The sequence below is a fragment of the Littorina saxatilis genome, linkage group LG10 (genome assembly GCF_037325665.1).
Source record: "Littorina saxatilis isolate snail1 linkage group LG10, US_GU_Lsax_2.0, whole genome shotgun sequence".
In the NCBI taxonomy this organism is placed as follows: Eukaryota; Metazoa; Mollusca; class Gastropoda; order Littorinimorpha; family Littorinidae; genus Littorina; species Littorina saxatilis.
This window is the reverse complement of record NC_090254.1, coordinates 37,343-60,433: the sequence shown is the minus strand read 5'-3', so window position 1 is coordinate 60,433 and position 23,091 is coordinate 37,343. Positions and strand designations below refer to the sequence as shown.

At 48.5% G+C, this 23,091-nt stretch overlaps 1 protein-coding gene across 1 annotated transcript in view; it reads right to left on the bottom strand.

Annotated features, from left to right (window-relative positions):
* Positions 1-14,960, bottom strand: part of LOC138977911 (serine-rich adhesin for platelets-like) — a 31,425-nt gene extending 16,465 nt beyond the window's left edge. The window contains exons 1-2 of the mRNA XM_070350515.1: positions 14,862-14,960; positions 7,491-9,791 (exon numbers count right to left, since the gene is read on the bottom strand). Of these exons, the coding sequence (XP_070206616.1) occupies positions 7,491-9,781 (2,291 nt within the window). The 5' untranslated portion in view covers positions 9,782-9,791; positions 14,862-14,960. The remainder of the gene's footprint in view (positions 1-7,490; positions 9,792-14,861) is intronic.
* Positions 14,961-23,091: the final 8,131 nt, after the last annotated feature.

The window sequence follows — 23,091 nt, the reverse complement described above, 5'->3', positions numbered from 1 at the left end:
CAGACAGCTAGTGTTGTCCTGTCAGGGTAAGGGAGGGCACTCTGGGAGTGATCAGACAGCTAGTGTTATCCTGTCAGGGTAAGGGAGGGCACTCTGGGAGTGATCAGACAGCTAGTGTTGTCCTGTCAGGGTAAGGGAGGGCACTCTGGGAGTGATCAGACAGCTAGTGTTATCCTGTCAGGGTAAGGGAGGGCACTCTGGGAGTGATCAGAGAGCTAGTGTTGTTCTGTCAGGGTGAGGGAGGGCTCTCTGGGAGTGATCAGACAGCTAGTGTGGTCCTGTCAGGGTAAGGGAGGGCACTTTGGGAGTGATCAGACAGCTAGTGTTATCCTGTCAGGGTAAGGGAGGGCACTCTGGGAGTGATCAGACAGCTAGTGTTGTCCTGTCAGGGTAAGGGAGGGCACTCTGGGAGTGATCAGACAGCTAGTGATATCCTGTCAGGGTAAGGTAGGGCACTCTGGGAGTGATCAGACAGCTAGTGTTATCCTGTCAGGGTAAGGGAGGGCACTCTGGGAGTGATCAGACAGCTAGTGTTGTCCTGTCAGGGTAAGGTAGGGCACTCTGAGAGTGATCAGACAGCTAGTGTTGTTCTGTCAGGGTAAGGGAGGGCACTCTGGGAGTGATCAGACAGCTAGTGTTATCCTGTCAGGGTAAGGGAGGGCACTCTGGGAGTGATCAGACAGCTAGTGATATCCTGTCAGGGTAAGGTAGGGCACTCTGGGAGTGATCAGACAGCTAGTGTTATCCTGTCAGGGTAAGGGAGGGCACTCTGGGAGTGATCAGACAGCTAGTGTTGTCCTGTCAGGGTAAGGGAGGGCACTCTGGGAGTGATTAGATAGCTAGTGTTATCCTGTCAGGGTAAGGGAGGGCACTCTGGGAGTGATCAGACAGCTAGTGTTGTTCTGTCAGGGAAAGGGAGGGCACTCTGGGAGTGATCAGACAGCTAGTGTTGTCCTGTCAGGGTAAGGGAGGGCACTCTGGGAGTGATCAGACAGCTAGTGTTATCCTGTCAGGGTAAGGGGGGGGCACTCTGGGAGTGATCAGACAGCTAGTGTTATCCTGTCAGGGTAAGGGAGGGCACTCTGGGAGTGATCAGACAGCTAGTGTTGTCCTGTCAGGGTAAGGGAGGGCACTCTGGGAGTGATCAGACAGCTAGTGTTGTCCTGTCAGGGTAAGGTAGGGCACTCTGGGAGTGATCAGACAGCTAGTGTTGTCCTGTCAGGGTAAGGGAGGGCACTCTGGGAGTGATCAGACAGCTAGTGTTGTTCTGTCAGGGTAAGGTAGGGCACTCTTGGAGTGATCAGACAGCTAGTGTTGTCCTGTCAGGGTAATGTAGGGCACTCTGGGAGTGATCAGACAGCTAGTGTTATCCTGTCAGGGTAAGGTAGGGCACTCTGGGAGTGATCAGACAGCTAGTGTTGTCCTGTCAGGGTAAGGGAGGGCACTCTGGGAGTGATCAGACAGCTGGTGTTGTCCTGTCAGGGTAAGGGAGGGCACTCTGGGAGTGATCAGACAGCTAGTGTTGTCCTGTCAGGGTAAGGTAGGGCACTCTGGGAGTGATCAGACAGCTAGTGTTGTCCTGTCAGGGTAAGGTAGGGCACTCTGGGAGTGATCGGACAGCTAGTGTTGTTCTGTCAGGGTAAGGGAGGGCACTCTGGGAGTGATCAGACAGCTAGTGTTATCCTGTCAGGGTAAGGTAGGGCACTCTGGGAGTGATCAGACAGCTAGTGTTGTTCTGTCAGGGTAATGTAGGGCACTCTGGGAGTGATCAGACAGCTAGTGTTGTCCTGTCAGGGTAAGAGAGGGCACTCTGGGAGTGATCAGACAGCTGGTGTTGTTCTGTCAGGGTAAGGGAGGGCACTCTGGGGGTGATCAGACAGCTAGTGTTGTTTTGTCAGGGTAAGGGAGGGCACTCTGGGAGTGATCAGACAGCTAGTGTTGTTCTGTCAGGGAAAGGGAGGGCACTCTGGGAGTGATCAGACAGCTAGTGTTGTCCTGTCAGGGTAAGGGAGGGCACTCTGGGAGTGATCAGACAGCTAGTGTTGTTCTGTCAGGGTAAGGTAGGGCACTCTGGGAGTGATCAGACAGCTAGTGTTATCCTGTCAGGGTAAGGGAGGGCACTCTGGGAGTGATCAGACAGCTAGTGTTGTCCTGTCAGGGTAAGGTAGGGCACTCTGGGAGTGATCGGACAGCTAGTGTTGTCCTGTCAGGGTAAGGTAGGGCACTCTGGGAGTGATCAGACAGCTAGTGTTGTCCTGTCAGGGTAAGGTAGTGCACTCTGGGAGTGATCAGACAGCTAGTGTTGTTCTGTCAGGGTAAGGGAGGGCACTCTGGGAGTGATCAGACAGCTAGTGTTGTTCTGTTAGGGTAAGGTAGGGCACTCTGGGGGTGATCAGACAGCTAGTGTTGTTCTGTCAGGGTGAGGGAGGGCCCTCTGGGAGTGATCAGACAGCTAGTGTGGTTCTGTCAGGGTAAGGGAGGGCACTCTGGGAGTGATCAGACAGCTAGTGTTATCCTGTCAGGGTAAGGGAGGGCACTCAGGGAGTGATCAGACAGCTAGTATTGTCCTGTCAGGGTAAGGGAAGGCACTCTGGGAGTGATCAGACAGCTAGTGTTGTCCTGTCAGGGTAAGGTAGGGCACTCTGGGAGTGATCAGACAGCTAGTGTTGTCCTGTCAGGGTAAGGGAGGGCACTCTGGGAGTGATCAGACAGCTAGTGTTGTCCTGTCAGGGTAAGGTAGGGCACTCTGGGAGTGATCAGACAGCTAGTGATATCCTGTCAGGGTATGTCAGGGTAAGGGAGGGCACTCTGGGAGTGATCAGACAGCTAGTGTTGTCCTGTCAGGGTAAGGTAGGGCACTCTGGGAGTGATCAGACAGCTATGGTTGTTCTGTCAGGGTAAGGGAGGGCACTCTGGGAGTGATCAGACAGCTAGTGTTGTTCTGTCAGGGTAAGGGAGGGCACTCTGGGAGTGATCAGACAGCTAGTGTTGTCCTGTCAGGGTAAGGTAGGGCACTCTGAGAGTGATCAGACAGCGAGTGTTGTTCTGTCAGGGTAAGGGAGGGCACTCTGGGAGTGATCAGACAGCAAGGGGTTGTTCTGTCAGGGTAAGGGAGGGCACTCTGGGAGCAGGGTTCGTACAGAGTCCTTGAACCCTGGAAAACTCCTTGAAAATTGGAAAACCTTTTCCAGGCCTTGAAAAGTGCTTGAAAATAGAGTTTTGTTAAATAGTCATTGAAAAGTACTTGATTTTTCCAAATTGTTGCCAATACATTTCGTCAGCAGCTTGTCTTATTTTAAAAAAAAATGCAACCCCCTTTTTTTTCGTCAAATACAGTACACACATTTTGGGAGAATAAAAGATCGAGTGAAAACAAAAGCAGACGAACTAACTATTACTAGTCACCTGTAGTTGCTTCCCTTCCTGAAGGTAAGCTTGGTGCTTTGCATTAATTTGGGGAAAATCATGTCCTTGAAAAGCATTTATTTGGTCCTGGAAATGTCCTTGAAAACTCCTTGAATTGTATCAGCTCTGCCCTGCAGGAACCCTGTGGGAGTGATGAGACAGCTATGGTTGTTCTGTCAGGGTAAGGTAGGGCACTCTGGGAGTGATCAGACAGCGAATGTTGTTCTGTCAGGGTAAGGGAGGGCACTCTGGGAGTGATCAGACAGCGAGTGTTGTTCTGTCAGGGTAAGGGAGGGCACTCTGGGAGTGATCAGACAGCTATGGTTGTTCTGTCAGGGTAAGGTAGGGCACTCTGGGAGTGATCAGACAGCTAGTGTTATCCTGTCAGGGTAAGGGAGGGCACTCTGGGAGTGATCAGACAGCTAGTGTTGTCCTGTCAGGGTAAGGGAGGGCACTCTGGGAGTGATCAGACAGCTAGTGTTATCCTGTCAGGGTAAGGGAGGGCACTCTGGGAGTGATCAGACAGCTAGTGTTATCCTGTCAGGGTAAGGGAGGGCACTCTGGGAGTGATCAGACAGCTAGTGTTATCCTGTCAGGGTAAGGGAGGGCACTCTGGGAGTGATCAGACAGCTAGTGTTGTTCTGTCAGGGTGAGGGAGGGCCCTCTGGGAGTGATCAGACAGCTAGTGTTGTCCTGTCAGGGTAAGGGAGGGCACTTTGGGAGTGATCAGACAGCTAGTGTTATCCTGTCAGGGTAAGGGAGGGCACTCTGGGAGTGATCAGACAGCTAGTGTTGTCCTGTCAGGGTAAGGGAGGGCACTCTGGGAGTGATCAGACAGCTAGTGATATCCTGTCAGGGTAAGGTAGGGCACTCTGGGAGTGATCAGACAGCTAGTGTTATCCTGTCAGGGTAAGGGAGGGCACTCTGGGAGTGATCAGACAGCTAGTGTTGTCCTGTCAGGGTAAGGTAGGGCACTCTGGGAGTGATCAGACAGCTAGTGTTGTTCTGTCAGGGTAAGGGAGGGCACTCTGGGAGTGATCAGACAGCTAGTGTTGTTCTGTTAGGGTAAGGTAGGGCACTCTGGGAGTGATCAGACAGCTAGTGATATCCTGTCAGGGTAAGGTAGGGCACTCTGGGAGTGATCAGACAGCTAGTGTTATCCTGTCAGGGTAAGGGAGGGCACTCTGGGAGTGATCAGACAGCTAGTGTTGTCCTGTCAGGGTAAGGGAGGGCACTCTGGGAGTGATTAGATAGCTAGTGTTATCCTGTCAGGGTAAGGGAGGGCACTCTGGGAGTGATCAGACAGCTAGTGTTGTTCTGTCAGGGTAAGGGAGGGCACTCTGGGAGTGATCAGACAGCTAGTGTTGTCCTGTCAGGGTAAGGGAGGGCACTCTGGGAGTGATCAGACAGCTAGTGTTATCCTGTCAGGGTAAGGGGGGGGCACTCTGGGAGTGATCAGACAGCTAGTGTTATCCTGTCAGGGTAAGGGAGGGCACTCTGGGAGTGATCAGACAGCTAGTGTTGTCCTGTCAGGGTAAGGGAGGGCACTCTGGGAGTGATCAGACAGCTAGTGTTATCCTGTCAGGGTAAGGTAGGGCACTCTGGGAGTGATCAGACAGCTAGTGTTGTCCTGTCAGGGTAAGGTAGGGCACTCTGGGAGTGATCGGACAGCTAGTGTTGTTCTGTCAGGGTAAGGGAGGGCACTCTGGGAGTGATCGGACAGCTAGTGTTGTTCTGTCAGGGTAAGGGAGGGCACTCTGGGAGTGATCAGACAGCTAGTGTTGTCCTGTCAGGGTAATGTATTGCACTCTGGGAGTGATCAGACAGCTAGTGTTATCCTGTCAGGGTAAGGTAGGGCACTCTGGGAGTGATCAGACAGCTAGTGTTGTCCTGTCAGGGTAAGGGAGGGCCCTCTGGGAGTGATCAGACAGCTGGTGTTGTCCTGTCAGGGTAAGGGAGGGCACTCTGGGAGTGATCAGACAGCTAGTGTTGTCCTGTCAGGGTAAGGTAGGGCACTCTGGGAGTGATCAGACAGCTAGTGTTGTCCTGTCAGGGTAAGGTAGGGCACTCTGGGAGTGATCGGACAGCTAGTGTTGTTCTGTCAGGGTAAGGGAGGGCACTCTGGGAGTGATCAGACAGCTAGTGTTGTCCTGTCAGGGTAAGGTAGGGCACTCTTGGAGTGATCAGACAGCTAGTGTTGTCCTGTCAGGGTAAGGTAGGGCACTCTGGGAGTGATCAGACAGCTAGTGTTGTTCTGTCAGGGTAATGTAGGGCACTCTGGGAGTGATCAGACAGCTAGTGTTGTCCTGTCAGGGTAAGAGAGGGCACTCTGGGAGTGATCAGACAGCTGGTGTTGTTCTGTCAGGGTAAGGGAGGGCACTCTGGGGGTGATCAGACAGCTAGTGTTGTTTTGTCAGGGTAAGGGAGGGCACTCTGGGAGTGATCAGACAGCTAGTGTTGTTCTGTCAGGGTAAGGGAGGGCACTCTGGGAGTGATCAGACAGCTAGTGTTGTCCTGTCAGGGTAAGGTAGGGCACTCTGGGAGTGATCAGACAGCTAGTGTTGTCCTGTCAGGGTAAGGTAGGGCACTCTGGGAGTGATCAGACAGCTAGTGTTATCCTGTCAGGGTAAGGGAGGGCACTCTGGGAGTGATCAGACAGCTAGTGTTGTCCTGTCAGGGTAAGGTAGGGCACTCTGGGAGTGATCGGACAGCTAGTGTTGTCCTGTCAGGGTAAGGTAGGGCACTCTGGGAGTGATCAGACAGCTAGTGTTGTCCTGTCAGGGTAAGGTAGTGCACTCTGGGAGTGATCAGACAGCTAGTGTTGTTCTGTCAGGGTAAGGGAGGGCACTCTGGGAGTGATCAGACAGCTAGTGTTGTTCTGTTAGGGTAAGGTAGGGCACTCTGGGGGTGATCAGACAGCTAGTGTGGTTCTGTCAGGGTAAGGGAGGGCACTCTGGGAGTGATCAGACAGCTAGTGTGGTTCTGTCAGGGTAAGGGAGGGCACTCTGGGAGTGATCAGACAGCTAGTGTTATCCTGTCAGGGTAAGGGAGGGCACTCAGGGAGTGATCAGACAGCTAGTATTGTCCTGTCAGGGTAAGGGAGGGCACTCTGGGAGTGATCAGACAGCTAGTGTTGTTCTGTCAGTGTAAGGGAGGGCACTCTGGGAGTGATCAGACAGCTAGTGTTGTCCTGTCAGGGTAAGGGAGGGCACTCTGGGAGTGATCAGACAGCTAGTGTTGTCCTGTCAGGGTAAGGTAGGGCACTCTGGGAGTGATCAGACAGCTAGTGATATCCTGTCAGGGTATGTCAGGGTAAGGGAGGGCACTCTGGGAGTGATCAGACAGCTAGTGTTGTCCTGTCAGGGTAAGGTAGGGCACTCTGGGAGTGATCAGACAGCTAGAGTTGTCCTGTCAGGGTAAGGGAGGGCACTCTGGGAGTGATCAGACAGCTAGTGTTGTTCTGTCAGGGTAAGGGAGGGCACTATGGGAGTGATCAGACAGCTAGTGTTGTCCTGTCAGGGTAAGGTAGGGCACTCTGAGAGTGATCAGACAGCGAGTGTTGTTCTGTCAGGGTAAGGGAGGGCACTCTGGGAGTGATCAGACAGCAAGGGGTTGTTCTGTCAGGGTAAGGGAGGGCACTATGGGAGTGATCAGACAGCTATGGTTGTTCTGTCAGGGTAAGGTAGGGCACTCTGGGAGTGATCAGACAGCGAATGTTGTTCTGTCAGGGTAAGGGAGGGCACTCTGGGAGTGATCAGACAGCGAGTGTTGTTCTGTCAGGGTAAGGGAGGGCACTCTGGGAGTGATCAGACAGCTATGGTTGTTCTGTCAGGGTAAGGTAGGGCACTCTGGGAGTGATCAGACAGCTAGTGTTGTTCTGTCAGGGTAAGGGAGAGCACTCTGGGAGTGATCAGACAGCTAGTGTTGTTCTGTCAGGGTAAGGGAGGGCACTCTGGGAGTGATCAGACAGCTAGTGTTGTTCTGTCAGGGTAAGGGAGGGCACTCTGGGAGTGATCAGACAGCTAGTGTTGTTCTGTCAGGGTAAGGGAGGGCACTCTGGGAGTGATCAGACAGCTAGTACTTACCTCTGTGCAAACTGTCCTGTCAGGGTAAGGGAGGGCACTCTGGGCGTGCTGCGAGCTGGATACGACGGTGACACAGACGTCACAGGAACTGTCTGCGGGCTGTAACGTGTCTGCATCCTGCCGCTGCTGCTCGTACCTGGTGTGGGTGATGTCTCTTGCTGACCGCTGGCCAGCGTGGCTGTCGGTTGACGTGTGCGAGTGTTGATCCTGGACCACACACTGCCAGCGCTGAGGGCGACAGGAGACGGGGTGGGGGTGTAGCTGGGGGCAAGGTTGCTGAAGAAGCTGAAGACAGCGGGGGCCATGCCGGAGGGAGGGGACAACTCCGCACTGATGCTGTCCATGCTGCCTCGGGAGTGGTTGTGGGAGGAGGACGTGGGAACAAGCGTCACATTGTGAAACGGGTTGACCGCTGTCCCAGTGAAGCTAGTGTTACACGGGTTGACCGCTGTCCCAGTGAAGCTAGTGTTGTGGTGAGATCCAGACGGAGGGCTTGTGGCGGCCGCACCGGAGAAGAGCGGCAGAGAGTTACTGCGGATGTTGGGGGGTTGTGATGGCGGTGGAAGATGCGGGGAGTGTCGGAAGTTTCTCGACAGGACGACAACAGGGTTGGTGTCATTGCGAGTGAACTTTCTAAACCGCCCTCCATCCTTCCTGACACTCACCGAGTCTGACCGGCCGTCCCCCCTAATGTCGTCCATGACCATATCTGAGTCGTCGCCGGGTGTGCTTGCAGCGTCCTCCGCCCTGCGTTTGACCGCCCCTCTCCTGTGGCTGTCTTTTCTCGCTGGCAGCACCCCCTGCGAACTCTGACCCAACCTCTCCTCACGTCTCCCCTCCGCCTCCCTCCTCGTCTCTCGCTTGGCCGGGGATCTCCGCTTGGCTTCCGACATGGTATCGCCATCATCAGCGACGAAGGAAGCGCGACGCTTGGAGGACGTGCTTTCTGTCAGAATCCTGGCCGCGGCCCTGGCGTCCTGCAGCATCTTCCTGGACGTCTCCACAAACTGAGACGCTGCTCGCTTGGCCGCCTGACGCAGGGTTCGGGCAGACAGAGACCCGCTCCCTCTTACAGCTCTGGGAGGTGGGGGCGGGGGTGGAACAGCCATTCTCTGGCTTCTTCTCGTGGTGCGACTGGCTGTGTCCGACTCGGACTCGGACTCAAACACGCCGTAACGATTTCTGTCTGGAGAGAAGTCGATGCCATCTGCAGGCTTGCTTCTCTTTGCAGGAAGCGCTTGCTTCGGGGAGGCGGCCCTCTTCCTGGCGTGACGGTACGAGTCTGGTGATCTCCCCTGTCGACGGGGGAGCTGTCGCTGGGGGGTGGGAGGGGATCGTGAGGCAGACAGTAGGGGAGTGGAGCGAGGGGAAAGTCGTAACCGTGACGCAGGGCCCTGACCCCTAGCTGGTGTTGACTTGGAGGAGCGTGGTGGAATGACCTCTGCGACAGTGACCTCATCCGACTCAGCCGAGGTCGACTCCTCCTTCTCCTCCGAGTCTGAGTCGAGCGACATACTGCGGTCCGAGTCCGATTGCCGCCTGGTGCGGGGAGGGGTGATGGTGGACAGGGAATCATTATCACTCTCCTCACCTTCCCCCTCCATTCCCTCTCCTGCCGTCTCATACACTTCCTCTGCCTCCACCTTGGTCTGCACGCTCTGTGTTTCTCCGTTCACCATGCGCTGAGCTGAAACATTCACCATGCGCTGAGCTGAGACATTCATTATGCATTGAGCTGAGACAGACCCCTGCCCACCCACACTGACAGTGTCCGTTCTACCGTCACACTGAGCTTGTCTCCTGACTTCTTTCGTCCTGTGCTCCGCTTCCCCCTGTTTGTGACCGCTGACACCAGACTCGTGAGTTGTGCGTGACACAACAAACACGGCACCATCCATCACCGGCCCGGTGTTGTCCCGGTGACCGTTGTCGGCAGTGGCTGTGTCACCCACCTTGTGACTGTCCCCTGCGTCGCTCACTTTCACTGCTGGATCGCTGGCTGTGTTTCCTACGTGGCAATTGTCCCCAGCATTGCTGACAGGACTGGCTGTGCTGTTCACTGCCGGAGGGTTGCTGACAGGACTGGTTGCAGCCACAGCCGGCAACAACTTGTTGCTGCTGTTGTTCTTTCTGCCGTCCTCATCTTCCTCCTCGTCGTCGGACTGAAAGCCGTCAGTGGGGCTGTGGTGCAGCACAGTGGTGTGATACTTGTAGTTGTGTTCGTAGTCCGACCCACCGTCCTCATCCGAGCTCCAGTCCTCATTGGTTGTTTTACTGCTACGGTTGCCCATTCTCCTGCACCTGCATCAACAATTAACATTGAATGAATTATATAAATTTTATATAAACTGAGCAAAACAATTATTGCACCCATTTTCGTATCCCAACTAAAACATTCATTCACGTGTCATTTTATTCAAACTTTATATGCCATTAATATGTTGGCTACCTTGCACACTTTTCGGATTAAAGATTCTTTTTGTAGGTATCATGTGACCGCCGCCGAAGTCAGGGTACCCCCAAAATCGACCAGACAAAAACCATAGTCCCGTATTTTAAAATCTGTAAAAAATCAGGATTTGCTGATAAGAAAAATGTCTGCATATCGATGGAAATGCCATTCAATTAACATTCAATTACCATTCAATTAACATTCAAAAACAGTTTGATTTGTGCACCTAACTTGATTAGTCTTGATACAATCTGTTTTCAAATGAGGTAGGGGTTAACCGTTTGAAAGGCCCAAAAGAGCACGTTTTGCAGTCATTTTTGGGGGGGTCCTCCACTGAAAGTTCAATATCCTAAATCAGTAAATGTCTCAATGAAAATGTGTCAAACTTCAAGAAAACATGACCAATAAGTGAATAAAGATCACCATAACTTTTTGTGAATATATTGGCAATACAGGTAGAGTTACTTTACGTTTCCAAAAGAACTTTAAAAATATTCATATTAACCCCTTCACTGCCACAGTATAACACTAACAGCATTTTGGTATTACTGTGCGCCAGGGCAAAATTACGCTTTCTTCACTAATCTGTTCACTGCTCGATCATTTATTGAGATATCTCTTAGATCTTTGGCATGTGTTTTGCTTATACCCTTGGCTATTATGTGATAACATGATCATTGGACTTTGTTTGTGATTGTTATACTTAAAGTTATAGTAAAAATTGATATAATGACCATTTTTGTCAACAAATTACACACACACATTGCAGCACGTAAAACCACACAAAACACTGCTAAAACTGGTGTCAAACATCAGGTACTAACATTACAGCCCATAAAAGTATTCTTCTGTGTGGTAATCCATAAATCACTTCTTGTAGAGCTTCCAGAACACTGTATCACTTGAAAACAGGTCTACGAGTTGAGGTCCAACTTGCGGCCGCCATTTTGAATCCTATAGATCGGTTCAACACTTCTAAGAAAGTTTTCGCCACGTGGTACTAACTTATCAGAACGGTCAATGGGAAAGAACTGTGTTTAGAACCCCTACAAGTAGTTGGACAGTTTTCAAGTGATTACCTCCCATTCAGTTTTCAAAAATGTCGCTGATGTAAATTTGTTTGTTTGCTTGCTTAACGCCCAGCCGACCACGAAGGGCCATATCAGGGCGGTGCTGCTTTGACATATGGCCTTAAGTCTGAAATGGTGTCCACAGCTGAAATAGCTGTGCAACCTTGGCTCTAACCTGATTTGTACATCAAAGAAAAATAAAATCCTTGTAAAGATTAATGAGACTTGTAAAAAAAAGTATGAAGTACACACCTAGAGAAACATTGTGTGCTCAGTTGTTGTTTTTAATGAAAATGTCGCCATTATCTGAAGTCAGCAGCACTACATTTTGGCCATTTTTTGTGACATGACCTTACAGCATATTGAAACATGGTCTACTCTGTCATATTTATGGGACAGAATGTCATGAATGACTTTTCACTGAGCCAGTAAAACTCAAATGTACCTTTGACAAAGCAAAGTTTTTGAATTTTGTCAGTGAGCCTGCAGAAAATGGGGAGACAAAATTTCACAGAAAGTTCATAACTATTTCCGTAAGACTTCATTTATGTTCACTGATCAGCTCTAAATAATAATTAAAGATTGAAACCTGATATATTTTTGTAAAAAAGTATTTTACAGTATGTTTTGCAGAGGTATAAAACATAAAAAGGGTTGTTTGACTTGTTTTTGCATGTTCAAAAGTAGTTTGAAGTTTACGTGCAGATTTTCTTGTGAAAAAAGAGTTATGAACTTTCCAACCTTTTGCCTTATAAAATGAGTAAATTGACTGGTTGGGGAACACCTAGCTTTGTAATGCATTTGGATCCACTAGCAGCAGTCACACTGAAAGTTTGCATCAAGTTCATTCATTGGTGTTTGAGTAATTGAGAAATAAAAAATTCTTGTGAGAAAGTTATGAACTTTCCTACTATCTCCACTGAGAGTGTTTTTTGTCCTTAAATGCTAGCCATGAAAGTTAAGGTTGTAGTGGAACAGCAATTTTGCATATAAAAGTACATTAGATTTAGATACTAAGCAATTTTTGTCACTAAAGTCAAGCCGTATGCTTTAGTTAGCCATTTTCTCTGTGTCTTGCGCACTATTTTTATGTGAGAGTTACTAACTCAAGTCAAAACCCAAAATATATGTAAAATGACTATTTTCAGTTTCCAAATTACACTGTACCATGATTTTCATCACAAAAAGAATCTACTGGCTGCTGACTGTTTCTTTCTGAAGTACTTAGCCGTTTTGTCATGAAGTTCATAACTTCACATAACTCAAGCTCATTTTTCAAGGGCGTGTTTAAAATAATGCCTTGTTAATAGCAAAAGAGTACATTTGACTTTATCTGGACATTTTGTAAGAAGTTTTCTGAATATTAACCCTCAAAATTACATTTTGATAATTCCAGCATGAATCTGGGTTGACTGCACGGTGTACATAACTTCACATCAACTGACCCTCAGCCCCACGGTGTGAAGTTATGAACACATGCCATGAGTATGATTTATACACAATAATTAATTTACTACACTAAATCACTACCTCAAATGATGTGCTGCTCTTCTCCAGAGTAGGCTGTTACAGTTTGATGTCATTTTTATTTTAATTTACCAGCAGATTTTAGTACGTAGCTTTTCAGTTAAATAAATGATGTGAAGTTATGAACACACAGTCAGCTGACATAAACACTAACTAAATAATGATTTCGGTAACAGTTTTCATGACTGAGTTTGGTTAAGTAAATCATTTAAGTTGTTTAGAATTATTTGCAAGAGACTTTAGTTAGTTATTTTAGTATAAATGTGTGATTGATGTGAAGTTATGAACTTTCACAAGTTTCAAACAATTTGTTTTATTTTGGCAATTAAAATCTGATTTTGTAATATAAGTGCAGCTTTAGCCTATACTATAACTCTGTGTTCTCAGTTTGTCATTGTTTTGCAAATATATTATACAGTAACTGTACTAGAGACCAACATAACAAAAATTCTTGTGAAGTTATGCGCACGCTCACATTTTATGATTTTTGTTATCGTTTGTTTTCACAAATGTTTTACTCTTATTACTTAGTTGTATGTTGATTACAAAGAGTAGCTGGAGAGAAAATAAGATGACATATGCACTTTCTTACTTTGGTTTGAATTAGCCATAGTTTGTGATGTCACGGTGTGAAGTTATGAACTCCTAGGACATTCTAAAAAAACTTTCAGTTTCTGCCAACTCTTTGAGTCAGACAAACATTTTGGTGTATTGAAATCCTTTTGATGGTACTTTTCAAGCACATTTTGCACAAAAACAGCAAAATTGTAGATTTAATGATAATTTATGCCAATATTTGCTGTGAAAAAATTGTGACAATATTAATTTCTATAAATAATACAGATAACCAAAAAATCTTCTCCACACTTCATCTTCAAAAATTACCTTCATGTTCCAGCTCACCTTTTTCAGATTAAAAAACAAAACAAATTGTTTCCTGCCTGTATACATTAAATTTATGATACCAATAAAAGTAAATTATGTGAAGTTATGAACTTCCCATTAATGGAGTTCACATCTGCATCATGCGTGGCCAAAACAAGTTTAACTTGCTTGAAATGCAAAGTAATTTGCTGTAGCAATTTGCTCAGATGTCTAAAACAGACCCAATACATGTAGCAACAATGATTTAACAAGTCTAAATTTTGTGACGGTGTGAAGTTATGAACTCCTGCAAACTTTTAAACCTGAATCTGTGAAGTGATCAAACATGAGTTTTCTTAAATCATAGCTGTTCCTTGCGTATTTATGCTCTAAAATACATCTCTATTTTCAAAACAAAGAAAATGTTCATTTTTAAAATTGATTTTGTATGTCACAAAAATGGACACCTATTCTGACTTTGGGCCATATAACGTGCGCCACACACAAGACAGAAGTCGCAGCACAGGCTTCATGTCTCACCCAGTCACATTATTCTGACACCGGACCAACCAGTCCTAGCACTAACCCCATAATGCCAGACGCCAGGCGGAGCAGCCACTAGATTGCCAATTTTAAAGTCTTAGGTATGACCCGGCCGGGGTTCGAACCCACGACCTCCCGATCACGGGGCGGACGCCTTACCACTAGGCCAACCGTGCCGGTTTGTAATGTGTTGTCTTTCTCTTTGTATAGTAAGTCCAGTCTCTTTGCGTCACTGTATAGTTATTTTCTACCCTGACCACACACACACACACACACACACACAGGGTCGTAGCACAGCTCCTAAAAGTGGTCCGGCCATAAAATAAAAAAAAGGTACGGTCCCTGGCCATTATGTTCTCCTCAACTATTAGTGACAATTTCTCGCTTAACGCTGTCATTGTGCGATCTAAGTCACGACCCCTCCTTCCTCCTAACACAGCGCTGAAGCTTATGAAGACGATTTTTTTTTAACAAAAAACTGGTCCGGCCATGGCCGGAGTGGCCGGTAGGGCTGCTACGGCCCTGACACACACACACAAATCCCTACCTACCTACCTACCCTAATTTTTGTAGCCATGTTACCAGAAACATACAACTTTTTTTTTTGGCCTTATCGACGGTACACTACCGTACAGTACATTGGTTTTTCAAAAATAGTGATATCAACACGTAGTTCTATTGAGACGTAGTGATAATGGCATGTGTGAATTGTGGCAATAGCACTACGTGCCGATAGCACTACTGTTTTTGGCAATTTTTGTCGATAGCACTACAGAAACGGTAGCGCAAGCGCAGTAGCGGGACGCACCGGACATTGCACGACCATTTATTTGAAATTCCTCAAAAATATCCGTGTAGGGATCTTCTTGGCATGCACTAGAAGCATTCCTTATACATTCTAGGACACGAACTTACCTTATTTTATCGCTGATTCTGCAATTTTGTGATTTTGTTTGTTCGGGTCATTTCAACCAGTGCCCTTGTTTACGATTTTTACTGCACTTGAGCTAAAGCGTGCACACGAACTGACTGAGAAGTGGACGCTTTGAGAATAGTTGTAAGTTTGGAATATAATTCTGTACAAGGGACGCCTCCGGTGGGTATGGCGTATTTCGCGCTAACGTTAGAGACTTGGAAAGTGTTGTTGCCTTCTTTCAGTACTTTACTTTTTCTTCGATCGTCTTTCTCTAAGTTCTTACAAAGCAGACGATCGTCTTTCTCTAAGTTCTTACAAAGCAGACGATCGTCTTTCTCTAAGTTCTTACAAAGTAGACGATCGTCTTTCTCTAAGTTATTACAAAGCAGACGATCGTCTTTCTCTAAGTTCTTACAAAGTAGACGATCGTCTTTCTCTAAGTTCTTACAAAGCAGACGATCGTCTTTCTCTAAGTTCTTACAAAGTAGACGATCGTCTTTCTCTAAGTTCTTACAAAGTAGACGATCGTCTTTCTCTAAGTTCTTACAAAGTAGACGATCGTCTTTCTCTAAGTTCTTACAAAGTAGACGATCGTCTTTCTCTAAGTTCTTACAAAGCAGACGAAGCAAAGAAAGAAGGGAAGTAATCATAGTCCGACTACGGTGCGTCTCGCTAGCGCTGCGTGTCATTTTGCTACGTATCGTTTGCGCTATTTTCTGTAGTGCTATCGACACAAATTGCTGAAAGGAGTAGTGTTATCGGCACGTAGTGCTATTGCCACAATTCACACGTGCCATTATCACTACGTCTCAATAGAACTACGTGTCGATATTACTATTTTTGAAAAACGGCAATGTACTGTAGCGCTACTACGTGTCGATTGCGCTACGTGTCGATAGCACATGTTCAAACGACAGACACAAAGTTCCCTTTGAGTGTGCGTGTGTGTGTGGTGTGTGTGTGTGTGTGTGTGTGTGTGTGTCTACTGTTTTGTCTGTCTGTCTGTCTCTGTCTCTCTCTCTTAGCACCTCTCAATCACTTTCTCACTTTGAACCTCTCAATCGCTCTCTCCTTATCTCTCTCTTTCTCTCTTGCTCTCTCTCTCTCTCTTTCTCTCTCTCACTCTCTCACTCTCTCTCTCTTTCTCTCTCAGTCTCTCTCAATTGCTCTCAATCGCTCTCTCCTTGTCTCTCACGCTCCCCGGCCCCTCCCTTTCTTCCTCCGTCTCCCCCTCCCCCCCTCTCTCTCTCAGCACCTCTCAATCGCTCTCTCTTTCTCTCTCTCTCTTTGTACCTCGCTCTTTCCTTGTCTCTCTCTCTCTCCCTCTCTTTCTCTCTCTCAGCACCTCTCAATCGCTCTTTCCATGTTTCTCTCGCTCCCTCCCTCTCTCTCTCTCTCTCTCTCTCTCTCTCTCTCTCTCTCTCTCTCTCTCTCTCTCTCTCTCTCTCTCTCTCTCTCTCTCTCTCTCTCTCTCTCTCTCTCTCTCTCTCTCTCTCCCCCTCTCTCTCCCTCTCTCTAAAGAATTGTCATTGTCATTGTCTCTCTTTCTCTCGCTCTCTCTCGCTCTCTCTCTCCCCCCTTCACGGGAAGATGGAGGAGGGATTGGAGTGTATATATACGGCGGCCGGGAAAGACAGTTGACCGTGAATTGATGCTTTGTTCATAAGTGTATCCGTGTCACGATCTAGTGACATAGACCAAGAAAGTGTCACTCGGTGGGGTGCCTTCTCTTGGTCAATTGCGACAGAAAGCGCCTGTGCGTGAGTCGGGGCCATACGGCAGTTTTGCTGACAGCGCAGAGCACGGATGTTTTGTGGCGCACGGATTTTTCGGGGGTGATTCTGCTTGCGAGGCAGAATTGTGGATAGCTGAACTTGATATGTGACAAGGTTAGTCACGTGTTATTGTCAAGGTTGTCTGTCTGAGACATGATAACTGGACACTTTACAATCAGCGGCAAGAGGAGAAGGATCGGTGTTTTTTCCGTCCATAGAGTTTGATGGTTTTCATCACGTCTAGATATTTTCTTCTATCTACGTGCCGTTTCTGCTAGCACAGATAGGGCTCTTTTGGAACTTCAACGAGATACCACCTGCTCACAGTTACATGTTTGCTGAGGACGAGTCGTCAATTTCTCTTTGCCGTGTGGGGAACACTCTGTTTCACCGCATAAAGTAGTCGGCAAGAGGTTGGATGTTGTGTCACTGTTGACGAACAGAGGCCATTCCAGGGAGGAAGCGGGTTTTGCTTCCATGAGAGTACTACATTCATAGGCTGTTTGAGGTAATAAATCATTATTTAACGCTGTTGACGAGTCTGTGTTTGTGGAATGAAATACTCTCTGTTGTTCTTTCCAGGTTAGCGCATAATTTGCCCTCTGTGACGCTAAAATACTAATCTGTATATGGTTTTTGCAGATAGGGAGAGAAGGACGGAAAACGGCTGTTTTGTTGTTGTGAAAAGTCCATTTGTGCAGGCCCACGTGCTCGATGAGATATGTAAAGATGACATGTTTAAAGGTGGAGGGTGAGGGGTAGCTGACATGTTTAGTGCACCGATGCTTTCTGTTTGCAGCCTTCCTATCTTCTGTACGGCTGCCTTTTGCGGGACACTGCTAGCTGCAGACGTGGTAACCGGGACCGGACATAACCAGCAAACCGGCTAACCAGCGAACCGGCTAACCAGCTAACCAGCGAACCGGCTAACCAGCTAACCAGCGACTGGGTGCGGCGCCTGATGCCTCCACAGTTCCCTGCTTCGTCACCACGCTAACCAGCACTTCATTCGACGGAGCAGTTGTGGAGGCTAAAAAGACTAATTACAGACCGTCCACCCAGTGGCGAAAGAAAGCTAAGTGCACCATGTCTTATGCACCCCGTTGACCACCGTTGTCATTTATGCTATCTGTGATTATATTCGAGTAGTGACGACGTGGGGTGTGTGACACCTGCATGAACTAGCACTTTTGGAGCAGAACAGTCGTATTTTCTTATCTTTACACGGGATCAGCGTGTTACTATAATTTTCTATATTCTAACTGGCATTTTGCCAGTGCCCATTGGTTTTTACGTTTTGTGAACGTAAAAGAACATATTTTGAGTGAAGTCTCGAGGGAGGTGGCGAGTTTTTACATAAACAGGCGTCTGAAACTTATCCTTTTGTTGTCTCTATTTAATTGTATGACTGCGAGAGTGGATCGTGGTGTGGTTAGTTAGTTAGTAGTAACTAACCGTTTCATAATCACCTTAAGTGATATATTGAAACGTGACAGACCTGAACACGTTTGTTAACAATTATCGAACTTCAGAAGAATGATACGTGGACATTGTAGCAAGACGATTCTCTTTGAACTTTGGTTTAAAGTGACCGGTGTTGCAGATGTTTTTAAGCATGAGAGTCGACCTGTGAGAGAGATGCGTGAAGTGAACAGAGGGCGCGCCGCATGCACACCTGGGTTTGGGGAGAGAAAGGAAGGTAGAGGTGGTTTGCGGGCGGGAAGGGGGGGGGAGAGAGGGGAGGTAAAGGACAGCTATATTTTCTTTTTCTTGTTTTGCTTGTTTACAATGTACCCCGTACATCTTGCTATACAGCGCGAAAAACACATACTTGTGTTCGTTACACTAAAATCTAATGTTAAGGTAACGTCCCTGTGCGCTGTCGTGGATGTTTGGCCTTGAAAAAAACCCCGCTATAACGACACAACAAGATGAACATCGAGACCCGATTGTCGCTAATCAGTTATAAAATAAATAAGGTGTTTGCCTGGGTTAAAAAGTGTCTATGCTCCTTTAAATGTGAAACAAGTTGAAAGTCTCCGATACACCGCTACATTTTCATATTTAATGAAATTGTGTATTGCCTTGTCGGTGTTCCTCCTTTGTCGGTACTCTTCTCTGTTCGGCGGCCTTTCTTTTTGGCGGCCTTGTGAAAAGATGAATACTTTTTAATTCAATTTCATAAGTTGCAAATTGCAAGTTATGTTTGAAACAATCCGTGGAAGACCTATATAAGTAAGTCGCGAATTTACCCGTGACATTTTCATGTTGATCATGGCTAGAGTTGTAGGTGGCGAGCGCGGCGGGAGAGTCCTTCTAAATGAAGGTTTTCGATATCATCACAATAGGACTGCCAGAGACAAGATATACTGGAAATGTTGGCGTCCGCACTGTCGCGCTGGTCTTCAAACCAACCGTTGATCGGCAAGGCGACCACAACCAGGCTGTTCTTGTCCTTGGGGTGAGTAAGACATGTTGACGGCAAGGCGACCACAACCAGGCTGTTCTTGTCCTTGGGGTGAGTAGCGACCACAACCAGGCTGTTCTTGTCCTTGGGGTGAGTAGCGACCACAACCAGGCTGTTCTTGTCCTTGGGGTGAGTAAGACATGTTGACGTCCACTGTCGCGCTGGTCTTCAAACCAACCGTTGATCGGCAAGGCGACCACAACCAGGCTGTTCTTGTCCTTGGGGTGAGTAGCGACCACAACCAGGCTGTCCTTGTCCTTGGGGTGAGTAGCGACCACAACCAGGCTGTTCTTGTCCTTGGGGTGAGTAAGACATGTTACATCTTGCTGTTGGTGTTGGTGGTGGTATGTTTATGTGTGTGTGGTGTGCATTAGGTAAAACCTAAACATTGACAAAAACCAGAACGTTCAAATAGTTTTCATTGCGCTGTACAACACATTTATATATCATTAGTACATGAACTCTATTGTTATAAAACCAAATGTATGCTAAAGACACGAGAAGTTCTAATAATCTGGTTGTTGTCTCCCACTAATACATCAAAACAATGGAAGTAACTTTTCCCATAAACTGATCGAACTGCATGGGAAGTAACTCAAATACCATAGGGATCCCTAGATAAGTGAAATGCCGGGACATTAGGACATTCGTTTAAGCGTTTTCCGTATAATGTATTTACTTAGCCCAGTTGCACACAGTGGTGGGATCAAATGTGTTTACTTAGCCCAGTTGCACACAGTGGTGTGATCAAATGTATTTACTTAGCCCAGTTGCACACAGTGGTGTGATCAAATGTGTATGAAGTTGTGTACATGTATCTTCATTTCCGACTAGAATTTCTTAGTATTTAAATATGACTGATGGAACTTTTTTTTTCTCTCCACACAATAGGCTTCACCTCACATCCACGGAGAGGAGGGCGAGTTCCTTGACTCCACACAATAGGCTTCACCTCACATCCACGGAGAGGAGGGCGAGTTCCTTGACTCCACACAATAGGCTTCACCTCACATCCACGGAGAGGAGGGCGAGTTCCTTGACTCCACACAATAGGCTTCACCTCACATCCACGGAGAGGAGGGCGAGTTCCTTGACTCCACACAATAGGCTTCACCTCACATCCACGGAGAGGAGGGCGAGTTCCTTGACTCCACACAATAGGCTTCACCTCACATCCACAGAGAGGAGGGCGAGTTCCTTGACTCCACACAATAGGCTTCACCTCACATCCACGGAGAGGAGGGCGAGTTCCTTGACTCCACACAATAGGCTTCACCTCACATCCACGGAGAGGAGGGCGAGTTCCTTGACTCCACACAATAGGCTTCACCTCACATCCACGGAGAGGAGGGCGAGTTCCTTGACTCCACACAATAGGCTTCACCTCACATCCACGGAGAGGAGGGCGAGTTCCTTGACTCCACACAATAGGCTTCACCTCACATCCACGGAGAGGAGGGCGAGTTCCTTGACTCCACACAATAGGCTTCACCTCACATCCACGGAGAGGAGGGCGAGTTCCTTGACTCCACACAATAGGCTTCACCTCACATCCACGGAGAGGAGGGCGAGTTCCTTGACTCCACACAATAGGCTTCACCTCACATCCACGGAGAGGAGGGCGAGTTCCTTGACTCCACACAATAGGCTTCACCTCACATCCACGGAGAGGAGGGCGAGTTCCTTGACTCCACACAATAGGCTTCACCTCACATCCACAGAGAGGAGGGCGAGTTCCTTGACTCCACACAATAGGCTTCACCTCACATCCACAGAGAGGAGGGCGAGTTCCTTGACTCCACACAATAGGCTTCACCTCACATCCACGGAGAGGAGGGCGAGTTCCTTGACTCCACACAATAGGCTTCACCTCACATCCACGGAGAGGAGGGCGAGTTCCTTGACTCCACACAATAGGCTTCACCTCACATCCACGGAGAGGAGGGCGAGTTCCTTGACTCCACACAATAGGCTTCACCTCACATCCACGGAGAGGAGGGCGAGTTCCTTGACTCCACACAATAGGCTTCACCTCACATCCACGGAGAGGAGGGCGAGTTCCTTGACTCCACACAATAGGCTTCACCTCACAACCACGGAGAGGAGGGCGCGTTCCTTGACTCCACACAATAGGCTTCACCTCACAACCACGGAGAGGAGGGCGAGTTCCTTGACTCCACACAATAGGCTTCACCTCACATCCACAGAGAGGAGGGCGAGTTCCTTGACTCCACACAATAGGCTTCACCTCACATCCACGGAGAGGAGGGCGAGTTCCTTGACTCCACACAATAGGCTTCACCTCACATCCACGGAGAGGAGGGCGAGTTCCTTGACTCCACACAATAGGCTTCACCTCACATCCACGGAGAGGAGGGCGAGTTCCTTGACTCCACACAATAGGCTTCACCTCACAACCACGGAGAGGAGGGCGAGTTCCTTGACTCCACACAATAGGCTTCACCTCACAACCACGGAGAGGAGGGCGAGTTCCTTGACTCCACACAATAGGCTTCACCTCACATCCACGGAGAGGAGGGCGAGTTCCTTGACTCCACACAAATAGGCTTCACCTCACAACCACGGAGAGGAGGGCGAGTTCCTTGACTCCACACAATAGGCTTCACCTCACATCCACGGAGAGGAGGGCGAGTTCCTTGACTCCACACAATAGGCTTCACCTCACATCCACGGAGAGGAGGGCGAGTTCCTTGACTCCACACAATAGGCTTCACCTCACATCCACGGAGAGGAGGGCGAGTTCCTTGACTCCACACAATAGGCTTCACCTCACATCCACGGAGAGGAGGGCGAGTTCCTTGACTCCACACAATAGGCTTCACCTCACATCCACGGAGAGGAGGGCGAGTTCCTTGACTCCACACAATAGGCTTCACCTCACATCCACGGAGAGGAGGGCGAGTTCCTTGACTCCACACAATAGGCTTCACCTCACATCCACGGAGAGGAGGGCCAGTTCCTTGACTCCACACAATAGGCTTCACCTCACATCCACGGAGAGGAGGGCGAGTTCCTTGACTCCACACAATAGGCTTCACCTCACATCCACGGAGAGGAGGGCGAGTTCCTTGACTCCACACAATAGGCTTCACCTCACATCCACGGAGAGGAGGGCGAGTTCCTTGACTCCACACAATAGGCTTCACCTCACATCCACGGAGAGGAGGGCGAGTTCCTTGACTCCACACAATAGGCTTCACCTCACAACCACGGAGAGGAGGGCGAGTTCCTTGACTCCACACAATAGGCTTCACCTCACATCCACGGAGAGGAGGGCGAGTTCCTTGACTCCACACAATAGGCTTCACCTCACAACCACGGAGAGGAGGGCGAGTTCCTTGACTCCACACAATAGGCTTCACCTCACAACCACGGAGAGGAGGGCGAGTTCCTTGACTCCACACAATAGGCTTCACCTCACAACCACGGAGAGGAGGGCGAGTTCCTTGACTCCACACAATAGGCTTCACCTCACAACCACGGAGAGGAGGGCGAGTTCCTTGACTCCACACAATAGGCTTCACCTCACAACCACGGAGAGGAGGGCGAGTTCCTTGACTCCACACAATAGGCTTCACCTCACATCCACGGAGAGGAGGGCGAGTTCCTTGACTACTCCGAAAACCTGAACAGAATGAGGCTCCAGATAAGAGGCGATCCAACCCTGCCGATTGGAGCTGTTTACGACCGCGAAGTCGTTGGTGCTGATGCAAGAGGCGTAGAAAACGTGCCAGCGTTTCTTTCGGTGAGGTCTACGCTCAACAGGACCAGAATGCAGCAAATACCGCCAATCCCAGCCAACTTTGAAGAAGTGCTGATCGAGGGCGTGTGGGCAACCACCCAACGAGAAAGCCGGTTCCTGCTTGAACAGGACAACTTCTGGCAATACGTAATGTTCGCGACAGACCAGGCATTAAGAGAACTCGGAGGATGCACAACCGTCTATATTGACGGGACTTTCAAGTC